This window comes from Ostrinia nubilalis, chromosome 18 (assembly GCF_963855985.1).
Source record: "Ostrinia nubilalis chromosome 18, ilOstNubi1.1, whole genome shotgun sequence".
Classification (NCBI taxonomy): Eukaryota; Metazoa; Arthropoda; class Insecta; order Lepidoptera; family Crambidae; genus Ostrinia; species Ostrinia nubilalis.
Genome location: NC_087105.1, coordinates 2210096 through 2236014, shown reverse-complemented (window position 1 = coordinate 2236014; position 25919 = coordinate 2210096). Strand labels below are relative to the sequence as shown.

The window sequence follows — 25919 nt, the reverse complement described above, 5'->3', positions numbered from 1 at the left end:
TTGGTGAGAGCGAGTGTGGCCGTGTGTACCTTATAGTAATACGTCAGAAGAAATCAGTCTGAAAGAGCCCTAAGATTTGCTACGAAAGCTGCTACGAGGCGAGGCTACCAGGACTATCGCGTCAACGCCCCTATTCACAAACATTACTCACAGTGCGAGTGGATGCACAGGATGACACACGAACCAATCACAGAGCTGTATTCAACGCTGTGCGTTCGATTTGCTGCTTCACTTAACTAAGTATCGCTTGTGAATACGGGCGGCAGTTTACATAAAAATGCTTGTTTTTGTATTAGCATAAACACGCTACACTTGCGTCTCACGTTTAGGTACACAGAGGTACACACACACTTGCTTAGTACGTACATTATACGTCAGAAAAAATCAGTCTGAAAGAGCCTTATAATAAAACTATATTATAGTAGATTAATACAAGATTTGCCACGAAAGCTGCTACGAGGCTACAGGACTACCGCGTCGAAGTCTTTTATAGCTACAAAGGTTCTCGACTCGTAGTCTAAAACTACGCTAACTTAAAACTTGTATAAAAAACATAACCCTCCTTCTGGCGCAGTCGGGTAAAAATGTAGACCAATCATGTAATTATTTTGTAGTCGCTTCATGAAATCTTCCTCTATTTAGCTACGAAGACTACGACCTTAGCTACGGCGCTACGAACTTTAAAATTGTGGCGCACTATTTTAACCCATTTTTAGGGTTCCGTAGTCCTGACAAGGTATTGAATAATTTTTTCTATATATTCAACATGATTTCGAATAAATATTAAAGACTACCCTTTTCACATATCGTGACGTATCTATACTAATATTATCTATACTAGTTTGTTTACTTGAACGCGCTAATCTCCGGAACTACTGGTCCGATTTGAAAAATTATTTCAGTGTTAGATAGCCCATTTATCGAGGAAGGCTATAGGCTATACAACATCACGCTATGATCAATAGGAGCAGAGCAACAATGAAAAGTGTGGCGAAAACGGGTTTTCACGTGTACGAAGTCGCGGGCACAGCTAGTGTTTCATAAATCGATATTATCGATGCTTTTTATAGCCCAGTAGGTATTTTCACGTGTTTACATGTTTTGATTTACGATTGAGATTCCTTTGCATGTCGCTGTTGGCGTGTAAAACACGGCAATGCGTCGGAACTCGAAAGATTGCAAATAGTTAAATTAACAATGTAAAAAATTCGTGAGGAATCTTAAGCTTAATTTTTTAAGAAGTTAACTCAAAGCCTTACTGGGGTTTTGCATGCTTAGCAATTAAATTAGGTTAATTCATGTACCTATTTTATGTATCTACATAATATTATTTTTCTTGCCATAAATTAGTTAGTCCAAGGCAAATGATATGCTCAAATATCGTTATGAGTAGGTATAAGGAGATTGTGATGCAGAAATACAATACCATTTTTTTGTATTCTCTTCAATATAGAAAAATAAAGAAAGATCTTTTCACGCATTTTCATCTTCAAATTACTTAGTTACTTAGTCGGCCGATAGCCCGATTTTAATTTGTATGAAAATCCAATCGGTGTAATGTGCGCACTTCCATACATGCCTATACCTACTGATCAACTGCCCGATTAAACTATCAGCCGACGAAAATCGATGGTCTGCGCCTAGGCTAAGTAGCTGATTCCAAAACCCGGAATCACACCCAGTGCCTTCGTCGCAGAAAAGAAAACACGCTGCGCTCCAACGAAGCGATGCACGCATATACTCGTAGGTACCTACGCCGTGAACTTTTCAAGGTGATGCCTCACACAATGACACAGCTCGCTGGTACACAGCTGTTGTTTCTGGTGGGAACCAACCTTTGTTGTTGTAGTGACATGGAAAATGAATGAACACTGCCTGCTGTAAATTATCGGTAACGATGACACGTGATAAATAAACTGCGGCATTTTATTGTAGGTACTTACCTACTTTACATTTTTGCAAAATCTTATGACGACTGCTTACACTTAAGACACTAGCTTCTGCCTACCGTGAAATGAAAGTGTTAAAAAGTAAAATTCAAATAACTTGTAGTTCCCTTTATTTACCTAACCGTTTTACCTACTTGGAACTTTTACATAAAGTTTTATTCCATAGTAGGTAAGTAAGGCGACAGACTTGAAAAACTAAAGCTTTATCAATAAGGCATTTCTGTGGGCTAACGAATACCTAACTGACTCTCACTGTACCAAGAAACCATCGTACGCTATTTTGTCAATATACATTAAATTAAACCAAGTAAGTACCTACATTCGTAATAATTTTGTTGCCAAAATATGTGATAAAGATTAAACATGCATCATATCGGATACCATTTTTAAACAGCAAACAGACGTGATTATCTAATGTCGGTATTTTTCCGTTTCAATTTGTCAACATTTGTTTCATAAATATACCTAAATTACCTTATTTATGTGGATATCCACTTTACCTGTTTTAAAAACATACCATACTTCATGTTCTGATAATCAGAATCTGATTGAACAGACATTAATCTTTCAGGTACCTACTTACCTAAGAGAGATAATCATGTGATAAGTTATTAGTACGTTTATTATAGTGCATTCGTTATCTTTACCTTCTCGGTAGCAGCGGCAGGTTGTTGCCAAATAACCACAGCCGTTTATCACCGAACCATTTCTCCATACAGGATGCCAGATTGTTGAACAGTGTAGAACCAGAGCAACCCCGCGACACAGAATCCGCACTATACATTCGCGTTTCCGAACGAAACAACTGCGCGCATTTCCCGCCAAAATTCACGTCAAAAAGACAATTTTCTTTTTTTCGAGCTCTATTTATTTACCAAAGAGTCTAGGTTTCGTAGACTTGCTCACTGGCTGAGGGCTGCGAAGCTTTTAGTTGAACTCGTATAATATCGATCGCAGTTTTGTTTACAGTTTGTGTTGGCCTGTGTACATGACAACCGCGGTGGTGGTGGAAAAATGTAGTCTAGAGCACGTACGAATCACTTTCTAAAAGCCCTGTTTTCTACTTGTTTCGAAGTGCATGGCGTAACTAAATTATGCACATGTAAAACATCATCCAAATTGAAAACAATTTTCTTTGATGTAATTATCTAATGTTAACTCTCACTTCGTTAATGACAATAACACCTACTCGTAGCAATGTGTCTCTTCTCGTAGTATACAATTAAATAAAACTACTTTAATTTCTTGTTTACTGTCAATGTATTATGTTTTAATCAATATCTAAAACACACAAGTTACAAGAAAAATCGTTTGATCAAAACTTACCTGGCCCTTAGCCTATAGCGTTTTCCATAGTCATTTGCGTTTCAAGAAAAAGAACCATAAATATGTTCGCTCTTGTTAAAATAAAATTATGTAACGAATATTTTCAGTTTCATAACGGAATAATTCTGAAATACTCAGCATTGTACTTACTTTGACTTTTTACCGCAAAGTTGCTTTTATTTTTACAAATCTACTAAACTGGTTCGAGCTTAGAATTTTAGCTAGCCTAGCGGGTTAAAAGAAGTAAAAGATCACCTATACACCACTTTACGTAAATTCCAAAGCACAAACAAAACAAGGCTCACTACTCCTCCCTGTAAAACACCCGAGGACACACTGTCAAAGGTGTAACTAAAAACTAATGAAGTCTAAAAAAAGACAGGGGTAAATGGAACTGCTTGGTCATTACCTCAGATCATAGAAGGGAATAGATGTGAAACGGGGGCGTGGCGCGTGTCTCCGCGATATGCCCAGAAACGAACATCGCCCGCGACGCCAGGTTAGTCGCGATTCAGTCGTACTGAGGAAATGTTCTCCGATATTGTTGGATAATGCGTCGTAACGTGCAATAACATAAGTGAAACGAAGAACTACAGGAACAATGAAGTCATTTACCACATGTAAGTATTGCAAATCCATTGGTATTTTGCTTATAAATAAAAAAAACTAAACATTTTTACGAACGAATTCAGTGCCGTGACATTTACTGCGATATCGAAATTAGTGGTGATAAAAATTCAAACACGTTGTACATTGACGATTTAGTTAGCAACCACTTTATGTCATGCGTAACTACTGCGCAATGTATTTTATTTCTTCCGATATCCACTGACGCGTGAAAATACACAGTACGGCCGCATGTGCCGGTCGTAACATAGTGCAGGGCTCGTGTTCTAATACGGTTTCCTATTATCGATAAATAGAAGTAAATTATTATTTTCTATTTTCTAATTTTGAATGAAAAAATCATGAGTTGCTTGCGATTTTTAAGTTTTTACAAAAACAATAACAATAGTAGAAGGGATTAGTAACTGTCAACTATGTAATTACTATAAGAGCTAGTTGAAAGCCTAATATAGGCATTATTTTTGATAAACATAGGCGGTACGAATTTCGCCATAATTAAAAAGTTAATGCGCGATAGTAGTTAATAATAATTACAGTGATCCTGTTATTATTATTAAAGTAAATAATAATATATTACCAATATTGTAATTATACTGGTAAAAATCGCAAGTACCTACTTAACCCATGACTTTTCATACAAACTTTGTCAGTCTATAACTTCTATACTCCATCGATAACGACATTGAGCTTTGGTTGGGGTAAATTAATATAAGGTAACTTCATTTAGTCCCAATAATTGATTCTGAGTTTTTCGTCCATACAAAATGGAACTGACTCCTTTATGCAAAAATCGTTAAAGAACATAATAATAACGTATAATAATAAAAAGGTTTTCATACAAGCATTTTTTAAACCAATTTCGAGCCTTGCCCCCAGGATTTAAAGTATCGATATCTTATCGACTCCATTTTATCTTTCTTCTCTCTAATTGCTTTTTTCAAAGTGTGCGTCACGTCACGCGGCCATTGATTGGCCATAAGGCACGCCTTCTGGCCAATCACAGCACTTTTAAGCCGGTTGCACATGTTGTCGTAGACTCTCAGTCGCTTTGTTTTTACACAGTTGAATGTGTGTGTGGGAGGTGTGGTGGGGGAAATGTGGGGACACTGGTTCTCGTTGTAGTTACGCGCGACTTCATATCTATTCTCTTTCTATGATCTGAGGTCATTACCATTACCCGAAGTGGTAGTTGGACTACTGTATAATTTTATAGTCAATCAAGCAAAGTTTTTTAGACATTGATATATTACCAAATGGTAAGTTGGATGTCTTCCGGTTTGTTATTTTAGCTTATTACTTATATTAAAGGACAGGATAGGTAGGTGAATAAAAATCGTCCGATATTTAAAACCAGTAAATGCCATATTTCTAAGATACTCAAATAATATTTCAGCTGAATATTGCAACTGCCTCCCAAAACTCATCAACTCACTCGCATTTACTTTTTGGCCGAATGCGCCAGAAAAAGGGTTATGTTTTTATCAGTCTTTTTTGTACAAACCTCTTTTTTTCTATGTCGTCTGGCATAATCCCAACTATTTTGAATTTCCCGCGTAAATCAAATGTTCGTGTGTAACACAGATATGGATTAGAGTAGATACAGGGTAAATCCGCGAAACAGTAAAAAACTTATGTTCCGATCGATAAAAAAAAAACTGTTGTAGTTCTGGTAAATTAAACTTCTGAATAACGATTCATACAAGTTTCCACATAAGGCGCCATGATCCATATTGATTAAATACTTCAAGTTATTTCGATAATCAAGAAAACACGCACTAAACGTCATTACCATCACAGTAAAAGTTCTGACCTTTGCCGTTGTCTTTTAATTTTTTTTACTTTTCCTATACACAGACCAGATTTTGATTATAAATTTAAAATGTACATATTTACCGTGACAAAATAACAAAATTATATTGAAATCGTATTAGCCAATAAAATGGAATCATGAATTGAAATATTGTCACGAGAAATCGTCATAGCCATCGCGGCAGCATCAAAGGTTCTTTAATGCGGCTGCGACGCGACTTATCCCCGCTTGTGTCCGCGCGTCCCACTCTTCAAGTCGTTGCTCGTAACAGAACAGAATGCACGTAAAATTTACGCAGCTCCGAGACTTTTTAAACTCCGAAAACGAGAGACACTCGCAGTTTGTCATCGGCTCGCGTCATTCCCATTTTGTGCGATTTAGTAAGTTTAATATATCGATATTTTTCTAATAATTAGCACTTTGTAGCATGTGATTACAATAAAAAAATGGCGATATTGAGGTGTCCCAATAGTGGTGACAATTATTTTTATATAATTTTAAAATCGTTTTCGTCATTACCATTAACATCATTACCATATCATTTAGGCTTTTGGTGATGACACTTTGTATATGGTAATGATGACTATGAATGGTTTCCTAAAAGAACAATGTAACAAAACGTCCCCAGAACTGTAGCACTTTAATACCTACCTTATAATACTATAATTTTATTATATGACAGCTCAAGTGTGACATGCGTGTCTCAGAAAAAAGTTATATCTAAAATAAAAATCCATAAGCAACCCTGAAAAAATACATACAAAATCACTTTTGACCAACTTCAATGGGTATCACGACAGCCTAACCCCGGGACAATTCGACTCCTGTGACAACTCGACCCCTGCGACAACTCAAACCCTGCGACAACTTGATTTTTTTCAACACTCAACACTTTTGACTTACTTCAAATGGTTTCACGACTGCTGGACAGTGGCGGCGTAGCATGGGTTGGCACCCGGGGCATAGCACAGCACAGCACCCCCCGTCATAAGTCCTTAATGTAAGTAAGTTGGGTATACATATAGCGGGGAGGTAAGACACCCCAAAATGGTCCTCCCTTACGCCGCTGGTGGCTGGACCCTACGACTGCTTAACCCTACGACCACTCGAACCCTCCGACAACTTATACTTGTGACCCTGTGACAAGTCGAACACTGCGACACGTCAACCCCTGCGACTACTCTGAGCATTTATTGTAGATTCTGTTCAGGCATTGATTGATGGAGCTAAATGGTTTACAATAAGTATCATAGTTGTCATCGGGGTCAACTGGACCTCTGTGACAACTCGACCCCTGTGATAACTCGATTAAATTAATTTTAACCTACTTTAAACGAAGGTCGACCCTACAAAAACTTGACCCGGACAACTCGACCCCTACGACAAGTCCAAAATATTCAACTATGATACTTATTGTAAACCATTTAGCTCCATCAATCAATGCCTGAACTGTATCTACAATAAATTCTCAGAGTAGTCGCAGGGGTTGACGTGTCGCAGTGTTCGACTTGTCACAGGGTCACAAGAGTAAGTTGTCGGAGGGTTCGAGTGGTCGTAGGGTTAAGCAGTCGTAGGGTCCAGCCACCAGCGGCGTAAGGGAGGACCATTTTGGGGTGTCTTACCTCCCCGCTATATGTATACCCAACTTACTTACATTAAGGACTTATGACGGGGGGTGCTGTGCTGTGCTATGCCCCGGGTGCCAACCCATGCTACGCCGCCACTGTCCAGCAGTCGTGAAACCATTTGTAGTAAGTTAAAAGTGTTGAGTTTTGAAAAAAATCAAGTTGTCGCAGGGTTTGAGTTGTAGCAGGGGTCGAATTGTCCCTGGGTCAAGCTGTCGTGCCCTTTGAAGTTGGTCAAAAGTGATTTTGTATGTATTTTTTCAGGGTTGCTTATGAATTTTTATTTTTGATATAACTTTTCTGAGACATGTCACACTTGAGCTGTCATAATTATAATAAAATTATAGTATTCCATTCAATTTATTCATTTAAAGATAACAATGATCCACATGGTTAGTAAATGGGTGCCTTATACAACTATGTTAGTAATTTACTTATTATAACATACCACTAATTATCCAACCCGTTCGGTAAGAAGTAGCCGAAGGAAATGTCGGATAATAGGAGAGTCGTACCTCTCCGCCACGGTCTTCAGGATACTGTTGGGGCTCGCCCGTATCCTACTGAGCAACGAGGCAGTCTTCTTGCATAGGACAGCAAAGAAGCCGTCAGTGTGCGACTGAGCAAACATTTGAAGCGAGGCAAGCCCAACAGCATCCTGAAACCGTTGTTATATTGGACCCGAAGGACGCTAAGCGATTTCTGCGAGTACGTGGTCCACAGGTTTCCCGTGTATAGACTCTGACAGTATGCTTTAAACAGAGTGATCTTGACATGGTCATTACATCGGGCAAACCTGCGAGCCAACATATTACACCTTACTGCCAGCGCCCTTCGTTCCCTCTCGATATCAACATGATCTTTAAGGTCATCAGTAACGTAGTGTCCGAGATATTTAAATTTAGTGGCTCTGTTTAACTTTACCCCATTAAGCAAGAGGTCGGGTACCACGTTTGGACATTTACTGGCGGCCTTAAATACCATGTATTCGCTCTTCTTCACAATATACAATAAGCCATGGCATTTAGCATACACTTCACACACACCCACCATCTTTCTGAGAGCCCCCATTGTTGGCGCCAGCAGTACCATATCATCAGCGTAGCTTATGTTGTTGATACAAACACCATCTACCCAGCATCCGATACGCATACTGCTAAGGGCAACAATGAGGTCATTTACGTATAGGTTGAAAAGCCTGGGAGACGTCAGCCCACCCTGTCTCACCCCGCACTGCAACCCATACTCCTCAGAAAAAACGTTAGCCCATCTTACGCTGTTAATCTGGTTAGCATACCAATAATGGAATATTTGTGATACTTCTGACGGGATGCCCTGCCTCCTCATCTTATCCCAAAGGATGTCATAAGACACAAGATCGAACGCCTTGGAGAGGTCGAGGAAGCATGCGTAAATGAGAGTCCCCTGATCCGTGTAGTACCTGACAGTGTGCTTAAGACTAAGGATGGCGCTCTCGGTCGACAGTCCAGGCTTAAACCCGAATTGAGCATCATGTGATTTTAAATATTTATCTAGTAGAGAGTCAAGCACACTGTCAAGGACCTTTGCCGTGATTGTAGCTAGAGAGATCGGTCGGGTATTAGCATGGTCTATCATATAAGGTAGGTATTAAAGTGCTACAGTTCTGGGGACGTTTTGTCCCATTGTTCTTTAAGCTTTGTTTTTAAATGAGAAGGTTTTTTATTAGTTTACGAAAAGACGTTTTTTTATTCATTTCTTGTATGTTGACTATTGTGTAAGTCTAAGTAAGAGTAGCTTGGCATATTTTTCAATCAAAATCCTCATTGGTGTAAATATATATTTTTTCTGATTCTGAATAATATTAGGAACGTAAAACAATTTTAACTAATGTCCGTATTGTTCCAAATTCAATAAATTCATTAAATTATTGAATACATTTACTTTTATTTCCAACCCATTCTTTAATAGGTACGTGCTTAGCTAGGAAAATAACATAGATAAAATTGGTGTTTAGCTGAACAATTATATCTAAATTTTAGTTTTCAAGTTATTTTAATTTAATGTATTACTATAAAATTATATTTCGTCATCACCATTAACATAAGATCATTACCATTTTAATAAAATCATTACCATTGGGAAAACGTCATTACCATTTTGTGAAAAAATATTTGGACGCTTGTTACTTCTAAAATAACGATTGAATCTAAGGGCCTCACACTGATCTAAAAAGCTCATTGCTTAACCTTTCAGTTTAAGCTAGTTTGCACGCATTCCTGTAAAGTTTTTCAAAAAACGTAAAATAAATCTCGCGGAATCAAATCGGCGGATCCACCCTACAGCAAGTTGATCGTCAAAGCGTGCCATTCCGATATGTCCAAATGGACATACATGGTCGAGTGATGTTCATGTAATCCGATTACAACAATCGGTTACGATGATTTTACGAGAACAGTAGTACGAACACGGTAAAAAGAAGATATTATTTACGGATTGAGAATTGTAATTAACAGCACAAGTAGCAAATAATTAATTAGAATAAAGTAGCAGTAGAAGAAGTATAAAGTAGCATTGTTTTTAATACATATCCTGCGATGTACTCGAGTTAAAACCATGGTCCCTGTATGTGGTGCACTCATACCGATCCCAAGGAACCGTACTTACTTATAACAATAAGACACACACTGATCCATTTAATCATGCACTTGACAAATTTATGTCTTGAAACGCTGGTAGGGTAAAAAAAATAACGAGATTTGAGGAATTGTAAGAATTACTTTATTTTAAAAAGGTAAATAAATATGTTTTTGGTTTTGTATTTAACAAATTATCAGTTTTATCGGAATTAATTAATTTTCGAATCGAGTCACACGATATCTTTCGATGACTTTGCGAATGCAGTACGATGATACGATTACTTTTACGTTGCGGCAATCACTAAAATTCGCTAAAATGACACTAATGACGTTTAAAAAGTGGCACGCTCGGCTTCATACAATTTTTGACACATGCTGCATCTATCCTTATCTGTGGTGTGTAATCTGTGCTACGACGTTTCGTTATACTTAATTTATAATGCAAAATTACTAATTAAGTTTTAATAAAAATAATAATTTAAATGTAATATTTCTAAGAAAAAAACAAGAGTTAGTATCTGAAATAATTCAACGGCGAATTTACAAATTGTGATCAAATTAAGTTCTACGGATATGAAAAAATGTGCTATAGAAAAAATCAAGAAGTGATATTTATTTTTAAATAATATTATAGAAAATGTTGAATTGATAGAAGAAAATCCTATGTAAACGTTATCAAGGTCGTAAGAAAATTGTATAAATGTGTTAAAAACAAAGCGCATTAACATAATTTTTTAAAATAGTGATCACGCGGTATTTCATTGTGTGGAACGGAACGTCCAACCATTCATTTTTTTCTGACGAGTTTCCTTTCCTTCTGTCATTTTCATTCTGTCAAACGCTCTTTGACGAAGTGCTCGTTTTGTTTGCCCTTTTCGATCAATGATTTTGTTGTTTTTATTATGAAATCAAAACATCGACTTTATCCTACGTGGACGAACTATAACTCATAGGTGTGGTCGTGTGTTCGGTTCTATTATTGCGCAATGCAACCGGTAAATGTCGTGTGAAATTGTACTTTCTTTGACTGTGCGAATTAGATCATTTGGCAAGGTCGTGGCACCTTGAATCGAAAATTTTAAAAATTCTGCGTGGACTGATGCGTAGGACAGTCGCATCTAGTGTTTTCGGTGTGTTATCAGTTGTTGTTTTGTGATAGTGTGTGCTGTGAAATGGGGTCGACGGGGCTGACTCTGGCAGACCTGCCAAACATATTTATTATGATTGGGGCGCTTGTTGCCCTGTTCGCGATGCTAGTCATACTCCTCAGGTAATTGCCGATTCCTATACTTTCTTTTACAAGATTCATCTTATATCAGGATATTTTAAAATAATTCCAACTGATTTGAATAAAGGCAACAGAGGATAAAAAATGCACAATTAATGTTTACCAGAAAAGATCAATTCGTCTGGGAAGTTGTATTTATTTCCTGGTTTATCAGTAACATTTTCTCTAATTGGAATCTGATCATAATATTGGTATCCGTTTCCATCTGCTCAAACTATGAATAAAATAGCTTTATTTTCAGCAATAGGTAGGTTCATAGTTTTAGTCACAATACTTAGTTAATAATCTCATTAAATTAACTATCATTATTTGTGGCACCCTGTTTACCCTGCACGGGCAAAATCTACTCCGTCTCTCATCTACTTTAAGTATAGCTAGCTATAATTAAAGCTTCTTTTAATAAATATCCGTTTAAATTTAGAAACCAGTTACTCTCTGACCAATTTAACTTCAAATTCATTACCAAGGTCTACAAGATAATTTAGACATACCTCGCATCTTTCACTTACAACAAAAATATCGGTCAGGGTCGTCAAGGGCCTCGACATTCTAATCAATCTTTCAAATCTTTTATTATGATTTTGAAATTTTTTATCATTGATAATAATTATTACCTAATTATTTATTTGCCGTAAATAGGTCTTTACAGAGTAGTTCTTGCTTGATACATGCATATTGTTACTTATGACCTTTAGTCCATAGACTATGACATTTTGGGCATTAGGTGTGTTTTATAAACATTTATTCAAGCCATAATGTATAAGATGTTAAAACAGTCTTATTAAAATCTACATTATAAGCAAATGTTAATCCATATTGTATCTTTTTGATTTAAATGCATTTTTATGTAAATAATTTGCAGCTATCGCAAGTAGGTGTTAGTTAAAATATTTAAATTTTTATGCCATATTTAATTTTGTCCAAAATTCTGTCAAAATATTTTGTCTTTAAGCTTTGTTTTTTCTGTAAGCTTATAAAGTCAAAGTCAAAGTCAAAATTTCTTTATTTGTTTAGACTAATAAATAGTTCTTACAAATCGTCATTTAGGAACTAAAACTTTGTAGTCAGTAACGCCGAGACATTTTCGGAGGTGAATTGTAAGTATCGCCGGATGTGCCATCAGAGGTACTAAAACTTTAGCGATAATTTTCAGTTCAAAAATTCGCGCCTATCGAACAAAAAGAGTGATAGTCTTTGGCTTAAAGTATTCAAAATCAGGTATCCGAACTTATTAATGTAAAAAAAACAAAATGTCACTGTCAAATTATCATTTTTCTTTGACAAGGTGGTTCTTCCGAGAGGACGTGATGTACGATTAATTTTTTTTCTTCACGAAAGCGTTATTTAATTGAAAAACTAACCAGTATAGTTAGTTAGTTAGTTAGTTAGTTTTGCAGGGCAATCGAATACCGCACTTAGCCTCATGATAGGGCCATTGTGCGCGATTTGTGGTTTATCTTCCTACTCCAACCACCCCAGATCCCCCCAGAAGGCGAGCAGCCCGTCCAGGCTGCTGCAAGCTTCCTGTAGCGACGACGGTGATCGAAGAAATTGAGCCCGTTGTTCTTCCACGCTACTGCACTCCATGAGCACATGCTGCGGTGTTTCCTCTGCCTCCATGCACCCCCTGCACAGTGGGCTGTCTGTGACACCTATGTTGTATAGGTGCTTGTTTAGCATACAGTGTCCTGTTATGACACTTAAAACCTTGCGGATGCTGTCCCTGTTTAGTCTGATGAGGCTGCGGGAGAACTTTTTCGATACGTCCGGAACCGCATCTTTTGTTTGCCTGCATCCTTCGCTATTTTTCCATTCTGTGTGGTGTTTTTCTTCTGTTTTGGAACGCAGCCAGTTCCTGATCTGTGCTTGTGGTATCGGCAGTATTGGTTCCGGGCCAAATACTGTTGTGTCCGAACCTCTTTTTGCCAGTTCATCCGCTGCGTCGTTGCCTAAAGAGTTACTGTGCCCTTTGATCCATTGTAGGGTAACTCCATTTACAGCTGCAATGTCTTGGAGCGCTTCATGGCATTCCAATATAAGGGCCGTTGTTATTGTGTTGCTTTGTAGCGCTTGCAGTACGGATGCACTATCCGAGATAATTCTTATATTTAGACCTCGGATGTCTCTGGCTGTTACCGCCTGTGCTGCTTTGGTGATTCCAATGCATTCTGCTTGGAAAATTGTATTGTGTTTATCTAAGGTTGTTGATATTCTTATATTAAGATCATTCGAGAAGACACCAGCTCCTGTACCCGTTTGAGTTTTGGAGCCGTCCGTGTATATCCTAACTTCATTGATTCCAGAGTAATCTCGCGTCTCCGCTGTAAGTTGGATATCATATCTTCGGTCGAAAATGTGTTCACAGGGTATCCTATCGATTGGTGCCTCAGTGAGAGGTATTTCTTTTATGGTTTTCTGCAGGATCGCAGAGTGTCCTGTCTCCTTGTTTTGCTTCCATAGGCCGTTTCCTTTAAGTCTTAGAGCGGCTGCTTGCGCTTCCTCCTGAATGATGAGATCTAAGGGTCTAAGATTCAGAAGGTACTCAAGTGATGCCGATGGTGTGGTTCTCATGCAACCGGTGGCCGCTATGCTTGCTAGACGTTGCAGGCTTTGGAGTTTTGATCTTACTGTGGATAGTTTTGTTCTGGGCCACCAGACAACTGATCCGTAAGTGACAGAGGGCCTGATAACTGATGTGTAGAGCCAAAGTGTTATCTTTGGGTTAAGACCCCATCTGCTACCAATGAGTCTTTTACACTGATAAAATGCTATACAGGCTTTCTTTGTCTTGTTTTCAATGTGACTCGCCCAGTTCAATTTGTGGTCAAAGGTGATGCCCAGATACTTCACTTGTGTTGAGAGGGAGAGTTTTGTTTTAAAGAGTTCTGGTAGCTGGAGCTCTGGTAGTTTCCTTTTGTTAGTGAAAAGGATTAGTTCAGTTTTGTTTGGGTTTACTGACAACTGGTGGTCGCTGCACCAGTTTTCAACAATGTTCAGGGCTGAACGCATTATTTCACATAGCACGTTTTCAGCCCCTCCGTTTAACAGTATGGTGATGTCATCTGCATATCCAATGGCCGTGTACCCTCTGTCATTTAGTTTCCTTAACAGACTGTCCACTACCATGTTCCATAGTAGTGGCGATAGGACGCCTCCTTGAGGGCATCCTCTGACAACCTCTGCTCTGGTAGTCGTGTTCGCCACCACCTGAACCGCCCTTTTACTAACTAGTTCAGTGACCCAGCTTCTTACGGCTGGTTCTACGTTGAATTGTTCCAGGGCGTGGTTTATGCTGTTGTGCATAGTTTTATCAAACGCTCCTTCTATGTCTATGAAGACAGCAAGAGTTGACGCTTTGTTTGTGATGGCCGACTCTATTTTATGTACTACCATGTGTAGAGCCGACTCTGTTGATCTGCCTTTCCTGTAGGCGTGTTGTTGGGGGTGTAGTGGTTTGCTTTTCAGCACGCCATCCCTGAGATGTCGGTCTACCAATCTTTCTAGTCCTTTTAGTAGGAACGATGTTAGACTAATTGGTCTGAAGGATTTTGCCTGTGTGTAGTCTTCTTTTCCCGGTTTCGGTAAGAAGATTACTTTTGCTTCCCTCCATGGCTTGGGTATGTATTTGAAAGCTATGCATGCCCGGTATATCTGTACTAGGTACTTGAGTATTTGGGCTGTTTGCCATTGTAATAGCGCTGGGAAGATTCCGTCCAGTCCTGCGGATTTAAAGGGTTGAAAGCTATTTAGCGCCCATTTTACTTTATCCGCTGTTGCTATACTATTGGCGATTTTCCACTCTTCGTTTGTCGGTGTGCTTTGTTGTTCATCCTGCCACCTTGCGATCGATGTGAGCTTACAACCCGGAAAGTGTGTTTTTAGCAGCATTGTGCTTGTTTCATCTTCCGTGTTCGTGTAGGTGCCGTCTTCCTTCTTTAGGAAGCCCAGTAGATTGAGATCACCTTTTGATAGGATTTTCTTAATCCTAGCAGCCTGGCTTGTTGAGTTTATGCTACTACAGAAATTGCGCCAGTGTTCTCTACTACGGAATCTGATCCGCTTCTTGTAGTGCTTCTGTGCTTCTTTGTATTTGTTCCAGTCTTCATTGGTTCTGGTGTTTTTCGCTCGGTTGAAAAGTGTCCTGAGTTTTTTCCGAAGGCGTTCAAGTTCCGGCCCCCACCAGGAACCTTTGTTCGCAACTTTGGGAGTAACTTCTGGGCATGACTCTACGTAGCTTTTCGTTAGAGCAGTTGTGAGGTGTTGTATGTTTAGCTCTATATTGTTAGTGCTAAGTGTTACATCTGTCATTTGTGTATCGTTAAGTGTTTTGGTTAGTATTTTGGTATACCTTGTTATATCGGTTTTACGGGGGTTACGATATGGAACAGGGTCAGTTAGTTTCATTTTTATTTGGTAACATATGCGTCGGTGGTCTGCAAAGGATGGCTCGTTTGACACATGCCAGCCTTCAATCAGTTCCGCCGCCTCATGTGTTGCCAGCGTCAGATCTATTATAGTTTGGTACCTTGAACTTACGAAGGTGGGTTCAGCTCCTTTGTTCATAATATTCAGGTTCGATTGGAATAAATATTCAGTTAGTAACTCACCCCTTTTGTTTGTATCCGTACTTCCCCACAGCGGGTGGTGTGCGTTGCAGTCTGCGGAGATGATCAAGCCCCAGGCCTGCTCTCTACAGTGTTGTACCAGTGCGGTGAGTTCTTGTGAGGGAACTGCATCCTCACTTGGCATATACACTGAGGCTAGCACTAGGGTTTGTTGTTCTGTCACGGTTTTCACTGCGGTGACATCTCTGGAACAGAACTGATTTAACATGGTACAGCTTAACGTATTCGGCATGTAAATACACGTTCTTGGTTTATCAATGGAGGTGTTTACTAGTAACTTACCTCCTGTGTTGTTTAGGCCGCAGATTTTGTTGTTTCTGATCCAGGGCTCTTGGATCAGGGCGACGGTCCTATTGTTATTTACCTCCAGCACCCTGCGTAGTGACGCCGCCGCTATTTGTTTGTGCTGGAGGTTTGTTTGTATGACGTCGATGGTGGACTTAGGGACTGTTGAGGAGGCCATCTTCGTCTTCGCTGGTCCCTCCTTCCGTCTTTAGTGGCGAGGCTTTTTCCAACTCGCTCTGACCCTGATGGGGAGCTGAGGTGGAAGGCTCAGGGGTCGACGTCTCCTTCGTCGCTGCTGTGGTTGTGGTGGTGGCCTCCGATTCTTCCTCCTTGCTACTGAAGAATCTGATGTAGCCACCACCAGACAGGTGTGATACCCGACGGTCTCTATCGAGGATGGTCTGTTTTTGGTCCTCAGGGATCCCCAGGACCAGGTACACTACTTTGTACCTAGACGACAGACCTTCCTCCGCTTCTTCTGCTCCCTCTGTCACCGAGGCGCTGATGCACTGCCAGGTGTCCACCTTGTACCAGGGGTTTTGGTTACTGATAACCTTTTGCAGCGTCACCGGGTCGGTAATGTGGCTGTGTAGGAGAAGTCCCGCTCTCAGTTTCCTCCTTACTTCTGACAGCTTTACAACTGTCAGGGTTGTGTCCGGGATAGGTGAGGGAATGGATTTCACCTGGTTCTCCAGCCATTCGCGGGACCTTGCATCCTCGCACCAAAACGCGAAAGCCCCCTCATAAAGATAGGGACGACCGCGCAATGACGGAGCATGCATGCCTGGGGTTAGAGCAGTATCCGTGATTCTATCATCGATAGCAATACGGATCCGCTCCGCTTGGCTCATAGTGAGGTCCCTCGGCGGGACGGTGGTCACCGCTATCTGCAGATGCGATTGACTCGCATCCGCGTAGCTCATCGTCCGCTTTGGCCTCACGTCGGTTTTTGCACGCTTGGCTTCCCCCCTGGGAGACCTGGTTTCGTCCAGTCGGGCGCGCTTCGCTGAAGCGCGTTCACACTTCCCAGGTTGCGCCTTTTCAAGCGCAGGGGTTGCCGTCGCTGCAGTCCGCCGACCGTGATAACCTCCCGGAGCCTTACCCTTCGCCTGACTGGGTAACGTAGGTGGGGGTGGGGGAGGAGGAGGTAGTGATGATGATGGTGGTGGTGGTGGTGGTGGTGGTGGTGGTGGTGGTGGTGGTGGTGGAGGATTTTGCTTCGTGGTGCCCTGCGAATCGGTCAACACCTTGGAGGTGGACGGCAGATTCTCACGCTGCGTTTCCGCCACGTGGGGTGTTTGTGAGTTTAGCGACTGGCGGGCTTTCTGTCTCGCTCGCCTACTAGGACGAACACGAGCCGGTTTGCTTCCCTGTCGTTGCTGTTGTTGTTGTTGCTGCTCCTGCTGCTTCTTCTTATCGCCCTTCTTGGGCCGCTTGTGCATCACCACGTTCCAGGGCGACAGGGTGTCGACCGGCGCGGTGGATGGGATCGCCTCTGCTAGGCATGTTAAATCCAGGCTAGATCCTGGCTTGTGGCATTCTTTGTCCCCCCCAGAGTACGTGGGACAGACCGGATTGGGTCCGGTGAGGGATTCTCCACCTTCGGTGGTACCCTCCTGGGGCAATACATTTTTAAAGTCTGCCATCATAAGGTGTGCGGGCGGAAGATAGTAACGCACACTGCCACCTGCCCATGGTGAAAGTGTGGTGCGAGCTTTTAGGGGGTATTTAGTGCCCCAGGGCTTTGCGGGCCCGGTGTGGTTATGCGCCGCCACGGTTCGGCTATGTAGGGTGTGGTGGGTGGGAGACTGGAGAGGAGTGGGTTGATGGGAAGGAGTGAGGATTATTGAGGTGTGGGGGGGGAGGGTGGAGGGGGTGGGAGGATTACGCATGTCGCTTTCCCAAGGTGACATGGCCATGCTTTTAGGAGGGATTTAGTCCTCCTTGGTTTATGGTGCACCAGATGGTCAGGTTATTTAACCGCCGCCTGTTGTTCGGCGTTGTCGCTCATTTGGCACCACCCAGGGGGCACGTGTAGGGTGGGCCTCGGAAAAGGTGGTGTTTCCTACGGACGCGAGCAACTTCTGCCCCCCAACTAACCAGTATAATTTAAGTTTAAATACTGCTAAACAAGCAAAAAAAAAAATATTTTTACCAATTCGAAGAAGTTTTGTAAGATTTTTTTTCGTTTGAAAATAATAGTTCTTTGCAAGGAACATTCGGTCTTGATGGTGAAAGTTTTATTTTTGTACATTTTTTTCTATTGAGATGGATTGAGTATTGGACTTTTAAAATTGTTATATGATTGAGAAAATTTACCGTGAGAACGTTCTGATTTTTAGTTTAATAAATATTATAATTAACATGAATATTCACTTTACTTCTTATACATTCGAACCTATCATTATTGTATGTTATAAAACCGATAGTACTTTTAAAAGTACTAATTATGAGACATTAAATAAAATTAAAACACTTGTACCTTTTCAGTTATATTTATTTATATCATTATTGTATCTTTATGTAGTATTAATTTATTAAAAAGTTTACATTTATGTTTTACTTTGAAATATAAAATACAATTTATTTACTTTTTCTTTTTAAAGTCTGTAATACCGAATGTTCTTTTAAGAGAAAAAATTTTTTTATCATTTTTCACCTAAAATAAGCTCTATGCTCTATTATCTAGGGCCCCTGAAAATATGAATGCAAAAGAAAATCTCTAACATAGATTTTTCTTTACTCGAAGTGCTCGGCGTTTACTACTACAAATTATTAGTTCTTCTGAAAGCACATTCGGCGATACTTAGAAGTCGACAAAATTTACTCTTCGGTCTTACGAGGTTAAGGAGCCTCTACATGTCTCATAATCTTTTTACCCTACCATAATATGTTACTCATCGAAAATAAATAAATTTTCGATTTTATCAGCATACAAGTATGACTTCACATCAGTGTAATCACTGAGTAAAGATTAATTATTATACATATTAATGATTGAGTAAATTATTATCAAATTACAAGACAATACTCTATTATGCTGTCAAATTATAATAATAAACTTGTAGTTAATTACTTATGCAATAATAATCAATCTTCTATGTCATTAAATTTAATAAGGAAAAGGTTGTGACCACAAAGTGTTCTTAGTGAGGCATCATTTGCATGCAACTAGGTATTTTGTCAATTTGCAAACAGTATTGTTTTGTTTATGTTGGACAATAGTTTAACAAGCTAAACACTATGGTGTCTTAGTGGTAAAGGTCTGATTTAGAAACAACAATAATTTACCTCATTGTGTTATTGCACTTGATAGGTATGTACTGAATGTATGTGCTATACAATGTTTTGTTTTGTTTTGTTTCTAAATTAAATAATTAAGCAAGGCATAAACTTTATCAAAGGTATTTAAATTGATTAATATTGTTTATTAGGTGTTTTAATTTGTATTTCTTACCATACAATGAATATTTTAGCGTTTTGGTGCAAACACTGACCAACAAAATTGCATTTTTTTGGCTGATAAATTATAATTTTCATTTTTATATCACACTCTAGCTGCACTAGAGAGATATCATAGCTGCAGTGTACCTATTTATTATAAAATCTATGTAGAATAGAATAGAATAGAATAGAATAACGTTTATTTTGCTGCCACATGAATACACATACATACATAAAACAAACGGTCAACATTACAGAACCAGTCAAAAGAATGATAATTAAAATTAAAATTAATCGGGACAGTTACTTGGCGGCGCTGCAGCAGCAAAAAGGTCCCCGTCTCAGCATGTGTCAAGTGCATACCACATGACGCTGATTTTCAGACGGCGGCCGTGGTCTGAGTTGCTCGGTGTATCAGGATATGAGTTTTATAAATGTCAAATTTAATGTCAAGTAGTAGAAGAAATTAATACAAATAGAAAAATAAATAAAAAATTAAACAACATTAATATGTATAATTAAAGGAAATGTCAAAATTAAATGTCAAAATTAAATGTCAAAAACGATAGAATTGTAGATGTCAAAAAGAATCTTAAAGAACAACTAGAGGACTTGATGATACTTAGCAACGTGTCATTTTTTGAATGCTGAGTAAGTGTTTTCTAAGTTTACTTTTGAAAGTAAACTTAGATTGAGCTTGTCTAATGGGCGGGGGCAGGTTGTTCCAGCATTTGGTTGCCAAGTATCTAAAGCTACCCCTAAACGCGGCGGTCCTGTGTTTGTGATTGACGAGTTTCCAGGACCTACCCCGGGTGTTGTACACAGAGGATGAGTGTAACCACTGCAATTTTTTATGGAGATATTCAGGTGTCTCACTGTTAATCACGCCAAAAAGCAAGCTTGCAAAGTGTAAATCTCGACGGGACTTCATGTTCAGCATATTCGCTTCATTTATGAAAGGAGACACGTGAGTTCTCGGAGGAATGTGCTGAGAAAATCGCATACACGCGTTTTGAACACGTTGCAATACTCGGCACGAGCGTGAAAGTAAACAAGGGCCAAAAACGGGTAAACAGTAATTTAGCTTTGACAAAACCAGACTTTCAACGAGTCTAGTTCTGAGCTCCGAACTGAGGTAGTCCCTGAACCTGTATAAGACTTTCAGCCTGTAGAGGCAACACCTGGCCAACTCGGAGACATGACTCTCGAAACGGAGGCCGGCATCAAATGTCACACCCAGATTCCTTGCTGACCAGACTCGTTCCACTATCTGGTCATTAATTGTAATACTTGGATCTCTACTCTCAACAAACTCGATCTGCTTCTTGGTACGGGTCATTCCATCGTTTCGGGTGTTACGTTCGTACACACATATTCAACAATTTCATGTATTTTGAAATAGTATTTTAATAATGTTAGTGCCTTAATCTGTCCGTTTTTAGTTGTTTTATTTAAATAATAAAGTTTGTACAGCTTAGAATGTAGGATAACGAAAATATGAGTCGAAAAGTGTGCGTTTCGGGCGTTACGAGATTTTGCCTCTATGTTCTGACTGTTGCTGCATTTACTCGAAATTTAGCGAATTTTCTTAAGGAATCATACCTAAAACTTACAGGACTTCTAAAGTATGAAATTTGCAAACCATGTAACATACAATCACTGTTACATAAAACGTTTTACTATTTTTTTATAATTTTTTTCTTTGTTTCGGGTGTTACAATGGTTCTGTTTCGGGTGTTACGAGTACGAAAATTCAACGCGTTTTATCGATAAAATCGGTGTTTTATTAGTCTCTAGGTACTACAAAATAAGGAGTACAACAAATAAACACAAATAGAGCGAATTCTGGTTTGAAATTACGAAGCAGCTTTTTTTAAAAAATATACAAAGTTCAAGTTAAATTTTTCCTCAGAATATAGCTTTTTCTATTGTTTTTGGCTTGAAATAGCATTACTTTAATTTCTAATTACGATATTTATTGGAAATGTCAAACATCGACACTTTTTAGCAATACCTTAATTTTAGTGTTAAGTCGACATTTCAAAAAAGGCTTAAATTGAGAAATATGACTCCTTTTCCGATGCCAGCGCTAGTGGGAGGTCAAAGGACCCTCACAGTAATACTTTTTCACTTCTCCAAGCAATATACACACAATATCGACATATAAATAAAAATGTAATACCCGAAACGTTTCGGGTGTTACAGTTTTTAATCAAGAAAGAAACATACTAAATTAGTATCATGCTCAGATATTAGTTAGTATTTGAAATCATTACTACCATGACCTTACTTTAACCAAATATTGTTACCCTAATCCATGTGTAAGGTACAATAATAAAACAAATACCTGTTTTTCTGTTTCGGGTGTTACAACGCCGAAGTAACAAGAAAACACACTTAAAACTTGATGATTATCAATTTTTTTGGGACTATGACGCTATCTACCAATACTATGATAAATACCCTCGAATCATATAGTGGCAAAACGTTTCACGTTTGATAGTTTTTTTTTTAATCGTATTACTAATAATTAGAGAGAAAATGATCATTCAGACAGTTGACTTAAGTATAGACTTTGAAGACTAATAACTTAAAAATTACTTGTTTCTTTCAGATTTTTTTTGTTGCACATTATAATTTGGAATGTATACTTTCAAAATTCGTCAGATTTAATGCGAAAAGAACATATTTAGTTTTTCACCCTCGGTAACATTTGTCATGGAATGACCCGTACCAAAGATCATATACTTTGATTTAGCTGGATTCAGCGTTAGGATATGGTTTTGAGCCCATACTTTGATCCTATGCAGTTCTTCATTCAGTTTAACCGCTGCGTCTTCGGTTTTTCTGGGGTCAAAGGACAGGTAAATTTGAAGATCATCGGCATACATATGGTATCGACAGTCCCGAATTACGCAAGGCACATCAGAGCTGTATAGTATGAACAACAGAGGCCCCAGTATTGAACCCTGGGGAACTCCTCTGTGGAGTGAACGCAATTTAGAACTTTGGGTGACACCATTTGAAGCCAATTCCACGAATTGTGAACGTTTTTCCAGGTAACTTGCAAACCATGCTACAGTCCCATTATCAAAGCCGTAGAAAGTGAGTTTGGAGAGCAGGAGGGGCACGCTGATTGAATCAAAGGCGCGAGAGAAATCCAAGAGAACCAAAATAGTAGCCATACCCTGATCCTGAGCCGCCAAAATATTATCAACTACGTCGAGAAGCGCTGTTGCAGTGCCATGTCCCCTTCTAAAGCCAGATTGAAGACTCGGGAGTATGTTAGTGTCTTCCAGATATTTGGTTACCTGTTCATGCACAATTTTTTCCAGTACCTTGGATAGGCATGGGAGTAGACTTATTGGCCTCAGATCTTTGAATTGTTGAGGGTTGTTGTTTTTAGGAAGAGGAACGACTTTAGCTATCTTCCAAACGTCGGGGAACGTACTTGTGGTGATGGATTGGTTTATTATGAAGGTGATATGGGGCAAAGTGTGAGGCAAAGTAAGGAAGATCATGTCGAGAGAGATGTTATCTACCCCTCTAGCATTAGATTTCATACTCAGTAGGACTTTAGCAACTTTATCGCATGAAACCGGTTGCAATGAAAAAGTATCGGCTGTGGTTTTATGGAATTCATAATAGGTTAGCTGTGACAGTTCCACCGAGTCCCTGCCAGGAATATTTAGAAAATGATCATTAATATCGTCAGGATTATTTAAATAATGAGGAATGTCAGGCTTACATTTACTGTCAGGTAATACATTATTTTTGAGATTTCGCCATAATAATTTTGGGTCGTCAATCGTACTGTTAATATGAGTGTTGAAATATGCACACTTTTCAGACCTGAGCGCTGAAGCAGCCAAAGTTTTAAGCTGTTTGTACTCGGATTTTTTAAGATCAGATTTATCGGCGCGGTATTTGGAAAGGGCGGCATCTCGTAGCTTCATGATTGCTCTCACATTGCTTGTGATCCAAGGCGTTAAACCCTCCCTGAATTTGGTCGTCCGCTCAGGCGCATGAAGATCGAACAGCACCGTTACGAATTCATTGAAAATTTCAACCATTTCATTTACGGAGTGAGCAGAGTAGACAGATTCCCAGCGCGTCAGAAAAAGGTCCCTGTCAAAAGCAACCCGGTCGATGTCCCTTAGAGGTCTGTAAGTTACAGTCTTAGGTGAGATCTTTTCTTTTTTAAGCTTAAGGGTAATGCTAACTATGCAGTGACGATTCAGATCAGGGACATGAGTGACATCAACATTCCTCACACATGCATCAGTACAGATCACATCGATCAAACTATTACTCTGGCTTGTGAAGTGTGTTGGTGACTTTACGACTTGCTCCAAGTTGATCGAACTTAGAAAGTCCTGGAATTTTTTGGTTTTTGGGTCACCTCCATTCATTAAATTAATGTTAAAATCACCCAGGAGTACTATATGGTCGTGGTCAGAGAATGACACGATGCTGTCGGAGAGAGCATCGAGGAAAATGTCCACATCAAGCCACTGGGGTCTGTATGCAGTACCTACGGCGATTTTCTTACCATTGACGGTTACCCGTATCCACATCTGCTCAATTTGGGCCAATGGGTGTGACAGGGTACGTGCCATAGTTCCACGCGCCACATAGAAACCCACCCCTCCACCGCGCCCCCCACGCATGCTTGCAGGCCTAGGCACATGACGCAGGCGATAACCCGGCACGACAGGTGCCTTTTTAAGCTCGTTTTCACGTAGCCAGGTTTCGTTAATCGCAATTATGTCAGGACTGATGTTGAGCATCGCTGCGATAAAGTCCTCATGACCGGTGCTCAGAGACCCCGCATTAAAAAGACTGATTTTTATGAATTTCATTTAATATTTGTACCAAATAAGCAAAACAGCGTTTCAGGTTTTGAGTAACAATTGTCAAGGCAGGAGCGCGACTAAGTGTGGGAGTGATAAGATAGTAGATAATTTCTAATGTTATAAGGACATAAAGTAGGTGATATACGATGGTAAAAGATCTGATATAACCTGATACGGAACAGTTCGACCCCATTGCCGCTGCAACACAGCCCAAGCCACTGCCGGTCATGGCAGGCAAGTCAATACAAACGTGCAAAGAGAAGCGAATCAACAGAGGCGAAAAAGATAAACACAATAAAATTACATAGTTGTACCCCGAATAAGAGATACATGTCAGAATCAGACTGGCAAGGTACTTAATGCAAACATGAATCGTTACACAGTTAGACAAGTTAATCGCATAATTATAAAACAGTTTGTATATTGACATCATTGGATAGTAAAAATAATAAAAAAATACATGCAAATTCAAAGTCAAATTGTATAATTTATAAATAAAAAGTAATTCAATGCTAAAGTTAAAATTCATTAAAATTATATTAAAATTAGTAAATAAGAAATTCGTAATGTTTGAGTACGGTTTAAGTTTTGGTTTTGACGTCCCTAGGTAACAAGAATAGATACAAAATTCATGCAACTTCAAAATCGCAATGTAAAATGTATAAAAAGTAAATAAAAATACATTGTTAAGTTTAAAATTCATTAAAATTAAAAAGCTGGCACGTGGAAAATTCGCATTATTAGAAAATGACTTGTTCTGTGACATCATTTTAAAATAATAATAATAGTAACAACATTCATGCAATTTAAAAATCAAATTGTAATTGGTATATAAAAATAATAATTCATTGTTAAAGTACTTCATTAAAATTATAAAATTCATAATAAAGGAAGATAAACAAAATAATACAAGTGATAAAAAATTTTGACTAAAATATCTAGTAGGTACATAAGACTGCATAGCTACTTAAGTTAACGCAGACAGGTTTTCCAAATTTTTGATGAGTATAGGTGTAGAACTCTCATCTTTCCGAATGAAGACTCTTCCATACTTCACCCATACAAATTTGTATTTACGGTCTTTGGCGAATTTTCTAGCCGCTGCATATAATTCCTTACACTCAGGAGATAGGTGCTCCACGACATACACTCTAGTAGGCTCTCCAGGAACACCGAGGATTGTTGAGTTCAGTGGGCTGGCAGGATTCTCCCTATTGTACTTCTTGAAGGCAGCAATAACAATATCCCGATGACGTTCCGAAGGCAGCGACACAAGGATGTTACGAGGTCGATTATTCGATTTGTCGAATTTGGCGATTCTACGTGCCGTAACCGTGTCCGGGATGTTGACTTTTAACAGGTCTCCTAAGTTTTTCAACAAGGCCAGCAAGTTCTCACTTTTTTTTTCAGGGACCGAATGGAGTTCCAAGTTATGGCTTCTCGAAGTTCTTTCCATAGCTGCCAGA

General features: G+C 39.3%; 2 protein-coding genes across 2 annotated transcripts in view; one reads left to right on the top strand and one right to left on the bottom strand.

Moving 5' to 3' along the window:
- LOC135080510 (cyclin-dependent kinase-like 4) overlaps positions 1 to 2862 on the bottom strand; it is a 36380-nt gene extending 33518 nt beyond the window's left edge. Inside the window, exon 1 of the mRNA XM_063975149.1 lies at positions 2597 to 2862. Within this exon, the coding sequence (XP_063831219.1) occupies positions 2597 to 2733 (137 nt within the window). The 5' untranslated portion in view covers positions 2734 to 2862. The remainder of the gene's footprint in view (positions 1 to 2596) is intronic.
- A 7935-nt stretch (positions 2863 to 10797) lies between these two features.
- The window catches only part of LOC135080511 (cell growth regulator with RING finger domain protein 1-like), a 48288-nt gene continuing 33166 nt past the window's right edge, over positions 10798 to 25919 (top strand). The window contains exon 1 of the mRNA XM_063975152.1: positions 10798 to 11225. Within this exon, the coding sequence (XP_063831222.1) occupies positions 11128 to 11225 (98 nt within the window). The 5' untranslated portion in view covers positions 10798 to 11127. The remainder of the gene's footprint in view (positions 11226 to 25919) is intronic.